Here is an 11,812-nt window from a genome sequence, read left to right as displayed (position 1 = left end):
CCTTCCCCACGGGGCCTCGGAGGCAGGGCTGGCAGCCGCCCCGGCCCGGCGGGCGGGCAGGCCGAGCGGGCGGCGGTGGAGGCCGCCCCAGCCCCGCTGCGCGCCCGCGGCCCGGCCGTAGCAACGGCGGCGACGCTGGGCCCCTCCCCGCGGGGCGGGGGGGGGAAGCAGCGCCCCCTGGCGGCCGGAGGAGCGCGCCGCCAGCCCCCGCCCTGCCGGGGCGATCAGTAAGTAAATCCATCGTGTAAACCCACGACTGTCACGATCCATTCGAGACTAAGGCGGCGTTTAAATAAGCAGTTTAAAGCAAAGCATTTTACACTTCAAAAAAAAAAAAATTAAAAGCTGCTTATAGCAAGCCTACAGCTTCGATTTTGAGCATTTCAATGAAGATACTTAACGCGCAGCCTCAGGGGCGAAGCCGGTTCCGGCGCAGAACAGCCCCGGTCGGAGGCAGTGCTCTCCAGCTCCCGTTCTTTAAAGGGATTATTTCCAAACGTACAAGAGAGGTTCCTTCACGCAGCTTGCTAAAGCAATAACCACAAGAAGTAGTAAAATGTGAAAGTGCTCCAGAGCGCAAAATATTTTATTTAAGAATTTACAGTGTCAAATCTTACACTTAGGAAAGATAGCCGCTCCCAGCTCAAAGGAAGCCTTCTTGAATGAAGTTGTTTGGCAGTCTCTACTGAAAGAAGAAAATAATCAGCAGCCTGGCTGAACTAGAGGAAAGCCAAGTGTCTGACTAGGTTTCAATTATAGAAAAGTAAACCATACCGACTGCTGCTGACCACATCTGGAATTGAGTATGGACCATTATGCAAAGGTTTCTAATCCCCCCAAAACAGCATTTTACTTCGGCTACATACAAACCTTTTAGGACATAGGTAAGGCTATCGAGATCTCAGAAAGGTGGCGTTATTCAGGAACAGAAAAAACAATCGGGGACCAACACTGGCAATTTCACATTCACATTATTTCTACTCATGGGCAGAAATTCAAGTAAAATCAAATAGTTTGGTGGCAAGTTCTAAATAAAATATGGCCTAATGATTTAATAAATATTTAAAGTTTATTTCTCTCTTTGCAGATAATTCAGATTCTTCAGTGAATATGAATGTTGCATATCATGGTTTTCAAGATTTCCTATATTAAACCTAAAGATTTTAAAGTCCATCGGTAGAGGTCTAATCCGTCTACTTTTAGTACGTTTGAAATTCAGCTGTTAGCTATTTAAGACCTTGGTTATTTTAGTACTGGAAATTCAAGAACCAAGCATTATGCTGATTCTGGCACTCAAGAGGAAAAAACTTAAACAACTTTCAAGCTGTCACCACCTTAATCGTACAGTGCCAGCAGTTCGAGAGAAAGCAAGTAACCGTATTGCACTTAAAAGAACACTCGCTCATCAAATAGTACAGCATTGGCTATTATACAGAGAGCTTCTTTCAGACTATACAATTTGCTTTACAAGTAGTCTAAACCACAAACTACATACATACTAGGTAAGATCCAAATCAAATTAGTATTAGATTACAGTCACAGTTTTCATTCAATATGGGTCAATTTATTTGGATGAGCTGTGGCCCCCTCCCCCCTTCAGAAAACAAACCAGCATGAGGCATTTCCCAGACAAACATCTCCGACTTCATACGCTGACAAACCAAGTCCCATCTGATAAGCATTACAATTGTGCACGGTCCTCTTAAGGCCACAGAGTGTTATGTTACAATGTGGACATGTTTTTCCCTCGCTGGGAGGGGAGCATCCTTCAGAAATTAAGGAATCCCTGAAACTATGTCTTCGAAGGTCACACTAGTAGGTTTAAAATAAACTTAAGGAATAAATTGCCTATGCAATTTACAAATAGTTTTTGTAACAGACAGCAACTATTTCCTCCCTTGTATCTATTCTTTATCACAGCAAAGCTATTTCTAGCCAGGTTTTTTAAAAGGAAAAGTTACATATACTTCATGTTTGGTAATGGTTTGCGTAGATGAGGTGCAAGTAGGGAGACCCATGAAAAAAAAAAATCACCCATCATTAAGTTTCTGTCATGTCAACTGCAGCTAGTACTGATACCATGTGCTGTAAGATTGAACAGTTCTTTGTATACTCAGAACATGAGTGAGAATTCCAAATACAAAGCCATTGTATTCTACTTCAATGTTGGATACTTCCTCTGTCCAATTCTTCCCAGCCTTGAACTTCCAGTGGCTGCAGGAGACTGAAAAAGGAGAACAGGAATAAAAAAAATAATTACTGGAAACAAAACACAGAAAGTTGGCAGTAAAGTTTTGAACGCAAACCTGTTAACTTAAACAGGTGCTAGACTGGTCTACATGCACATTTAACACTCTGCATGCAACAGTCCAGATTAAGCTAGTAAAACATAAAATCAAAAGGCATCCAAGATTAAGACTCTGCTTGCCAGGTGATGCTGACTATCAAAGCTAAATCACACTTCAGCGGCACCAGATTTTCACAGCAGTACACATTTAAACAGTTTTCATCTTTGTGGCTCTAATGAGGCAAGAGAAACTCATCCTGCAGTAGCAAGAGCCTTGTTCCACGTACAACAAGCCTCGCTGTAACGCAGGTACCTGCGACAGTGAGATGGCCTCTTTCATCACACAGCCTTTTAACCCTTCACACTTGGTTTGAAAACAGATGAAAGACTGCAGTGTAGCAGCTGCTTGTTCCATTACTTTATCTTGCAAAATTCCCAAATGCTACAAAGGCAGGGAAAGCCCAGAGGCAAACCAGGTGACAGACTGGATTATCTCACTGTAAGAATGAGCTGGGGGTGGGGAGCGGGGGAAGGAACACAAAGACTATGTTCAAAAGGCACCTGGGAGAAGAAAAGGCGGAATTTGTACTGATATTTAAGGCCACACCAAGTTACTTATTAAAAGGTAGGTGTGGCCTGTGGTCACTTAAGAAGGTTCAGCATGACTGTGATTTACTCGAGCAACATTTCACTACTTGGTTTAACAGTCAGGGCTAACAGGTCTATGGTTTTGTTCAAAGTAAAGATGAGGCCTTTACTCACTTGTGCAAATTGAGAAGGATTGTAGAACGGTACTGTTCCTGCTGACGGTCCCCCAGAAGGTGGTACAGTGGCAGGCTAGAAAGTAGATAACACTGAAGTTACAGAACTGCAGAGCTTCGCTGCCTCTCAAATGTGGTTTGCTTAGTCATACAGAGAAAATATTCACAGTAATAATGCCAACAATATGGACAGCGCAGCATATTGTAACAACTGCAGAAAGTGCTGGTACAGTTTGCATCCATATCTTTAATATTACTTGCTTAATGTAGGAATTGGCAAAACAATGTCACATGCATAAACTGTAAATAGCTCTGAAAATCCAAAGCATGCAAAACCAAAACAAGACACCGGTGCGACTTCACTGAATTAGTACCTTCTGCTTTTGTTAGTAGACCTACTTGCCCCAAATGTCCCATTTTGGGACTTGCCCCAAAATGAACATTCTATGTCAAGTTTTGCTTTACTAAGAAATATGAGAAAGAGTTTGTGTCACCCCTTTATGGTGACCCCACAGTACTGGACCTTACAGCAGAGATGAAGCATTCCTTTAATTCCTACAGGGGCTTTTGCAGATGAAACAGGCAATGGTATTATTACCAATTTGAGACTGGCACCAGCAGAATGATAAGGTTTTGCTTGTGTGAGTCTTTTTAGGAGGTGGGGGGGGGGTGTTGGTTTGTTTGTTTGAAATCAACTGAATTCTTTGGTATCCCCAGGAAAGAGCTGATCAGAATTAAGTGAATCTCTTAGGAACATGAACATAAAGCATGCCTGGATTACATGCATTCTCATAAATACAAAAAAACTCTGAAGACCCTGTTTGAGTGTTAAAAGGAACACTACATCATTAGTCACTTTTAATGTTACTTCTGTGAAATGGGAAGAGGGGAAAATGACTAAAAGTAGCATTAGTAAGTATTTGAGCAAATGCAAAATAAAGAGGGGAAAAGTAAATAAGTTAACATAAATGAGAATGGCCAGCCACATGTACCTGATTAAAATGCTGGCTTACTTCACGTGATAATGAACTCATTGAACTAGAGCGCGAAAGCTACAAAACAGCAAGAACACACAAATACAAAAAAACACAAATAAAAAAAGTCGTCATGCATGTCACTGCCCCAAGCTTTCAGTTGTTTTATTTAATTTTAAAAGTCTCACTGCCAAAGGTTAAACCAACTTCAAGTTAAAAAAAAAATGTAAAGCCAGAAGTTAGTTTAAATCAAAAGGACTTCTTAAAGCACAAAATTATGTAGATACAGAAAACATTTAGTAGGAACAAAGGTAATGTTACTCTGCCTGGCACATAGCAAACTATTCTCCTCTTTGTGTCTCGCACTTAAATTAGTGAAATTATATGCATGCATGGAGGCAAGAAGAGATCCTCAAACTGCTATTGATATTTCACTCTGAAAAAAGGCTTGTAAAAGTCTACTTATATAGAAAAAGGAGATCACACTACAGAATGTAGGTCACAGAGGTTGAACTTCTTGTATGGACTTAAGAGGTTTTTTTGGTACCATTTTGGAGGCAGTCATATGACTCCATCTTGGCTAGTTATCAGCAACTGAATCAGTTACTTGTTGTTTTAGATGGCCCATGTTAAGGCCACTACAAATTAATGGTTAAAATATGCTGCACAGGTCATTAGCTAACTACTTTGAATCAAGCCTTACCTCGCCTGATTGGGAGCCATCAGGGTTTGAAACAGGAAGTCCAGATCCAGGAGGAAGGATTGCAGGGTTTAAATACTAAACAAAAACAATGCACTTTTGTTAACCTTTGTTACTATGACGCTATTTCACAGTTCTGCTATATTGATCCCACTGAAGCAAGACGACCTTACAATACATCAAGCCAGGTGAAACATGCAGTGTATGGCTACTTCCCGTGTTATGTTCTTGGTCCCTTTGGTCACTTTTCACAGGCATTTCACTTCCATTTTCACTTGCATTTGCCTTCTCCAGTTTTTAACTAAAAGGTAGGCATTACGTTTGTGTATAACAACAACATGCTTTGCACATGCTGTGGCTATGAAACTACTATTCAGAATCACAAGCGTTTTTTAATCGGAAGTTCGAATTACATATACAAGACATTCTTTCGAACCCACCTCTGGTTCAATAGCTGCAGCAGGATCTGTGTTGGTTTGATTTGCAGCTGGTGCGTGCTCTGCTGCACCACTCCCTTCCATTGGCTGGGGTTCACCTGGAACTACAAAGGAAATGGGATTTAGCCAAATACACCACACCACGGTGTTTGACTTCACAGAACGAGAAGCAGAGACATCAGCAGAACTGAATTTCTACAATACCAATCTCCTCCCAGGAAAAAGGTAATCTAAAGAGGGCAGTGTCAATGTCCCTAGATGCCCCTGTCTTGTTACAAGTCTGCAAAACCAGGAGATGCATACAGTTCGTACAGATAACCTTGGTGCAACACAGCATGTAGTGAAAGCAGAAAAAAAGATGGTAAGCAAGTGTGCAGGTAAGACCTCCCCCTTTCTTCAAATTTTGCTATTTGGATGGCCTAGCCACACTGCAACAGGGGAAAAAAGCAAAAAAAAAAGGCAAAAAAGAGAACCCCTTCGTTTGCAGCGCACAGAGCTGGGCTTTACTAACCCATTTGTTTTACTGCGGTTCCCAGACTAATTTACTGCAGTTCCCAGACTAATTCAACTTCTAAACCAAACTGGAGTTAATGAGATTGAACATTCTTAAATGTTGATTAAAGGCTACATAATACACACGCTGGCAAAAGTGACTTAGGTGACCACATAACCATAAATAACCATACAACCTCCTTACAATTTTATCCACTCATGACACACCTGAGTTTGGAACAAATACATTTGCAGGAATTGGCATTGGTGCCAAGGGGGCAAATAGGTCTGATGGTGCAGGAACAGCACCGCTTGGCTTGGTTCCACCTGGATTCAGGACATCAACATAACGGGCTCTGCTTCCGGCTAAAACAGAAAAATCCAGAAATAACAGAAATAAGCCTTCTGTTGGTCAGCCCTATGTCTATTTCAAACAGTCTGCCAGTTAAGTCATCTTTCAGAATCAGAAAATAATGCTCCAGGAATACAAACAATACTACCCTCGTCACAATACAGTTGTGACAGCAATCACAGTGCAGAAGCTAGGCACAAGCAAAGCCAGCAATAGCCACAGCTCCATGACATCACTGAGTTGCCAACTGTTCCCAAACAACTCTAGAAAAGCCAAGGCTTCTAGAGTGCCTTCACACTTTATGCAAGAGAAAATCGGAAGTCTTCCATACTTCAAGCATCAGTGTTGTCTGTTACCTGCTCTTCTGGAGAACATGTTGACAGGGGCACTAGGTGGGCCTCCAGGTCCAGGCGGAACAGCCTGAGGAACTTTAGGAAATCCTGTTGGAGGTGGCGGCGGAGGCTTACTCTGCAGGGAGAACAAAAAAAATCCAACCACATCATCGACCGAGAGTTTTAAACCAAGTATCCATCTGACTTCTCCTTTTCCTTACCTATTCCAGAGCACATTAAATTGGGTATACAGACATACATCTTGTAGTGCAGACCATTATTGCTCGTCTTCCATCTGACAACTTAACTAATGTTAAGTGGCAGATCTACAACCCATCTACGCTCACTCCAAAAGGAAACATTTACAACAGTGGTTCTTATAATTTGTTTGTGTTTTGAGACAGATCCTTGAATGACAAGGATGGACAGGATGTGTGATTTTCTTTGCTTTACAATGCATTACATTTTCAAAACTATAGACTCTTCCTACTTTTTTTCCCTATATTCTGTTTGCAGCAAATCAATTAACAAGCAATTGCCTAGGTGATGTCAGTCTCTATGAAGAGATACACCGGACTAAGTTTAGAGTAAATTCCCTTGTAAATTCAATTGCAATTACTGGATCCACACCGGCAACTGAAGATACACATGGTTCCATAAGGATGTAGACTATAAGAACATGTAACCTGTTTCTTAGTTTCAAAAAATATTGCACATTTTAATCCAAATTCAGTAAAAGGCAACTCTTAAGAGCCAATAACAGATTAAAGAAAATGGTGTGCCAGTACAGATTTCAGTTTTCCACTTGGAGAAATAATGAGTCCTCAGATTCTTACCTCTTCTTCTGGTTCATCCAGATTAACCCAGCGTTGTTTCTGTTCATCCCAAACAATCTATAAGGAAATCACAGTCAAAGATTAGGAGTTCAAACACAGCTAATTAAGAAAAAAAAACCACACACAAAACCAAAAACCCCTAACCCTGTAACATTTTTTTTTAAAAAAGCCACTCTTGGAATAAGCATAATCTTGAAAGTTTTACACACGTTTGTTTACTTGTCAAAACAATGTTCATCTGTCATCGAGGAAAACATTTTGAACACATTAAAATGTACAAAGGTTTTTGTGATTTAGGGGCCTTACTGATTTGTTCTTGTCATCTGGAAGATGAGCTTCGTTCTTTCCTTTTCCCATCAGCCAGCGAAACCAGTTTGCACCACTCTAAAAATAAATTCATCTATTCAGTTAATTCTCTCAACACTGCCTCTACAGGCAGATTAAAAGAAACATTCATGCAACAATTCATTTGCTGTTAGGGACTTCAACTCTGAGCTCAGAGTTGCACCTAACAAATAGAAAGAAACAGTTTAGTCAGGACCTCTTAAATCAGTACCCCGGACCAGGAGTTACCTCATATACTAACAAATCTCCTCTAGCTATAGCTACCTTTCTTAGAAAGTTTACCTTTCTAGGTGCTGGCTCCTTTTTTATTTCTTTTTTAGTTTCTTTCCCTACAGGAACAGAGGGAGAAGGAGAGGGCTGTTTTGCTGCAGAGTTGGATCTCTCTCGTCCCACAGAATGAGCAGAGGACTCTGAAGTTGTTCGTGATCTTCGCCCATAGCCCTGTATTACAAATATACAGGAAAGTACAAAAGTTGTCACTGCTGGAGTGATGGATTACATTTCATCTTGCTGAACAGATTCCTTCTTTGAAAAGTTAGTAATAGGAAGAGACACAAAAGCACGTAAAAATAAACATAAAGTGATAAAAACAGCCTGCTCATGGCATACCATATGTGCTGAAGACTGAGATGCAGATCTGGATCTTCGTCCTGGTGCCTGGTTAGATATAAAGCCAGGACATGCATAATAAGCAAGCAGCTGAACATCTGACACAACATTCACTTTTTATCAAAAATCTCCACACAATTCAAGATATTCAAGATGGTTATTTGGGTACTTCTATCTCCTCTGACATGTAGAAGGTGCAGAAAAAGAGCTGAAGTCTGCCCAAGGAATTGCACTATTATGTAACTGGTCCATTAAAAAGAGTTAAATCCGGGCACTGCTGTGCAGGCTAACCAGCCCACAAGAGGAAAGATAAAAAAATGCTGCACCAGGGAGTGGTTGCTGCATTTTCTTCCCCCCCTCCAACATTAGGTTGTTCTTCTAATGTTTGTATAGCAACTCAAGCGTGAAAAAAAAAAAATCACTATTTCTTCTGTAAGTATGGTTAACTTCCAGTTAAAAAGCCTCCCCATCCTTTATCAGTTGCCAAATGTATCCCTATTAAAAATGTTTATATTAATTCTTTCAAACAATTGTCACTTCAGGAGACTAACTTTCAAGGAGATACCAACTTCAGTAATATTTAAACAGTTAAAATGCTATATATATTGGGATTTTGATAAACACCTTCCACATTTCCAGCCATAACCAAGTGGTAGTCAATACTATGCTTTTAAAACTCAGTCACAGAACTGTTCTTTAGGGCCTGCTTGCCTCACTTGCTACAAGTTCTTCTGGCTACAAGGAATCATTCTGGGAGATGGGAGAGGAAGGCAGGGCAGAGAAAGGTAAATTAAACTCTTCAGACAACAGCCTGATATCCTCCCCTCCCCATTTAAAAATAATTATTTTTAGAGAAGAAAATTATGGCTAAAATTTTTCTACTCGTTCTTCATTATTTATTCCACTGAAAGGGAAGGACAGTGGGGAAGAAAAACTAAGCTTCAAGTCTTGCTGAAGAGCAAGACGGAGCCCCAGTACACTCTTGTGTTTGCAAAGATCTGCAATGCAGCTGACACTTGCTGAAGAGATGTATGAAATAAAGATACCATGCTAGCCATTCTGCCATAGAAATCCTCCTCTCTCTGTTCAGGGAAAGAGTTTTGCAAAGGAGACTCCGGGGCAATTCTCTGCATTCCTTAAAAAACAAATTAGACTATGTTAGCAGGGGGGAACACAACAACAACCAAAAAAAAACCCCAAAACCCAAAAAAGCCCCCAAACACCACAACAACACTTTTAAGGCAAAAGTTTTCACTAGTTAATGAATTTTGTGCTAGAAAGAACCTGGTCTTTTAGAGAATGTGAACTGCAGTTGCTGTGATTTTTTTGTTTTTCTCCTGCACGGGTATTATGTTTGTTCTAAACACAGGTCAGAGCAGGCTGAGGGATGCAACCGTCAGCATGGGGCAGTTTAAGGTTCTTCACACCTCTAACACAGCTCTGCCAAACTTGTGTACACCTGCCTTCACACGTGGCAGGTTCTGCTATCACAGAATTAAAACTTTTCAGGGTCCTAGAAGCTGACATCCAGAGGCAGAAATCCCCGAGGCATCACAAACCTTGCAAACAGAACTGCCAATCCCAGTGCACTTAGCGATTCCGTGATACAGAAGATTACCTGTTAGAGTCTAAATCATAATCTGCTGAGTCTGACCTCTCTTTTAAACTAAGCCCAATAAGCAGGATGAATACTGTAACTTTCCACAGATGTTTCTGTACAATTACATGGCGTTTTTAAATTTCATTACCCAAGACGTGACTTACTGTTTTCTAAATATTGAGATACTTTGCATTATTCCCCAAAATACTTCATTCCCCTTATAAGGAAGGAAAGCTGTTTACTAAGATTCCCAGACCTGTTTCCAGGTTTGTCTGCTCTTCTGACCGTGGTTCAATTTCTTGTGGTGGTCCTCCTGGTGGTAGTGCTGACCCTAAATACAGTGGTGATGGTTCAGTTCCATACGGATTTGAAAATCCTGGAGGTGCAAAGCCAGGTCCTGGACCAATAGGCTGAGAAGCCACTGAATAGAAAGGGACACTTCGCACAGCTTCCTGGTCACCAGGAGGCATCATAGCAGCTGACCCATCAAGGACAGCCTGAGGTACTGCAGCACAAAAAAAGTTTAAGAGTTATAACTAAACAGAAATTCCAGTGTGTGAACCTTTTACCCTATGAATAAAATGATACAATGCAGAAGTGAATTCTCACTGTTTCTACCACCCTCTTAAGTGGTTTCTTATACCAGAAACCCGAAACATTTATTTTCTCTCTGTCACAAAGAAGGATATGAAACACTAACCTGAAGGCATCAGCTGCACACTTTGCATCTGTTGAGCCATATTGGGTAATAAGGATGCTAACAATGCATTTTCAGCACCTGGACCCATGTCACGGCCAACTCCTGCTCCATCACATTGACTAGCATGGTCTAATTCAGAGCTTGGTGTACTACATGCATATGGTGGTGGGGTAGATCTGTCTGTGTTATAAGCTATTGCACCCTCCTGCACAAAAAAGCAAGACCTTATTAACTGTACCAGTTAATAACCAAGGGAACACATAGCAAAGGAAATCTGAAAAGTGAAAACAGCACACAGGTTTTTCTGGTGTTTAGTCAAAAAAAATCAGCTGTCAGCCATCTGCAGGCCAAGTTCAACCAAATGATTTAAAGTTTTTGTTTGTTTGTTTGTTGTTTGTTTATTTTTAAATGGAAGCTTAGTTAATTAGCTCAATATTCAAATTTCTAACATCTCTTTAAATAACTGGTAATTATTTCCACTCTATTACAGTCTAGCTACATTAATTCACACACAACTTTTCTGGCAAGCAGATCCTCTGCTTACAGCAGGAGTTGTTGCAACCTAATGAGCCTTGCAATTCTCCTTGCATTACAGTACTAAGAAAAGCCTGTCTCATATAACGTACACCACTCTTTGACTATTCTGTATTGAATCTTAGGGCACTAAAGTGTGATAAATCCACTTGGTTTAAATCGTAACACTTGTACTTTATGACAGGAATATATCATAAGGTCACTTCATATGTTTCTGTAATTAGCAGTATAAACAAATCTATTTAAAAAATTGGATTTACACTAATTCTTACAAGAGAATACTTCATGTTGGAAAGTACATTCTGTACCTTGATCTGTCCATCCACATGTCGAAGCCTTACTAACCATGAAGGTTCAATAAAAGATTCCTGTTCTGGTTTTTCTTTTATCTGTGGGTCAAACAGGCGTAGTTGTGATGACATCTAGAGAAAGGAATCGTTGTAAAGTTTAAGTTAACCAGCCAACAAAAGGCACTTTAGCCACAGCTTACCACCTACAATATAAAGCCACAAATACTTAATTCTTTCTTATGTTACCTGGATTAGCTGGCCAATAAGTACAGGTGAATAGTAATGTGGATCTTTAAGGACAGTTCTGGAAATCACTTCACAATAATGGAAAGCCTGAGCAGCAAGCCCCATTTCAGCTAGTCGGCAAGCATAGATGAATTTGAAAACCTATGGAATGCAAGCAGGTGAAATAAACCAAGTGATCAGAACATTCTTAGAAGTATCAAAAGAAAGGCAGTCTGTCATTTCAGTTGAAAGCTCAGATATCCCATTATCACATCTATTCTAGGCAGGAAAAAAAAAAAAATGAAGGAGAAGGCATTCAATTCTCCTCTTCTACCCAA

The 11,812-nt window shown here is 40.5% G+C and overlaps 1 protein-coding gene across 5 annotated transcripts in view; it reads right to left on the bottom strand.

Annotated features, from left to right (window-relative positions):
• Positions 1-559: 559 nt before the first annotated feature.
• The window catches only part of SEC16A (SEC16 homolog A, endoplasmic reticulum export factor), a 31,797-nt gene continuing 20,544 nt past the window's right edge, over positions 560-11,812 (bottom strand). For 3 of the 5 annotated variants that reach the window (XM_076355624.1, XM_076355628.1, XM_076355629.1), the window contains 16 exons: positions 11,496-11,636; positions 11,268-11,381; positions 10,426-10,630; positions 9,982-10,230; positions 9,172-9,260; positions 8,126-8,173; positions 7,799-7,957; positions 7,478-7,555; positions 7,172-7,228; positions 6,360-6,471; positions 5,880-6,017; positions 5,163-5,263; positions 4,726-4,800; positions 4,041-4,100; positions 3,050-3,124; positions 560-2,224 (listed from right to left, as the gene is read on the bottom strand). In XM_076355624.1, coding sequence (XP_076211739.1) covers positions 2,156-2,224; positions 3,050-3,124; positions 4,041-4,100; positions 4,726-4,800; positions 5,163-5,263; positions 5,880-6,017; positions 6,360-6,471; positions 7,172-7,228; positions 7,478-7,555; positions 7,799-7,957; positions 8,126-8,173; positions 9,172-9,260; positions 9,982-10,230; positions 10,426-10,630; positions 11,268-11,381; positions 11,496-11,636 — 1,770 coding nt within the window. In that variant the 3' untranslated portion in view covers positions 560-2,155. The remainder of the gene's footprint in view (positions 2,225-3,049; positions 3,125-4,040; positions 4,101-4,725; positions 4,801-5,162; positions 5,264-5,879; positions 6,018-6,359; positions 6,472-7,171; positions 7,229-7,477; positions 7,556-7,798; positions 7,958-8,125; positions 8,174-9,171; positions 9,261-9,981; positions 10,231-10,425; positions 10,631-11,267; positions 11,382-11,495; positions 11,637-11,812) is intronic. The other 2 variants (XM_076355626.1, XM_076355625.1) reach the window with 2 other exon arrangements.

Source organism: Aptenodytes patagonicus, chromosome 18 (assembly GCF_965638725.1).
Source record: "Aptenodytes patagonicus chromosome 18, bAptPat1.pri.cur, whole genome shotgun sequence".
Taxonomy (NCBI): Eukaryota; Metazoa; Chordata; class Aves; order Sphenisciformes; family Spheniscidae; genus Aptenodytes; species Aptenodytes patagonicus.
The sequence above is the reverse complement of the archived record's forward strand: the minus strand, read 5'-3'. Positions and strand labels throughout refer to the sequence as shown.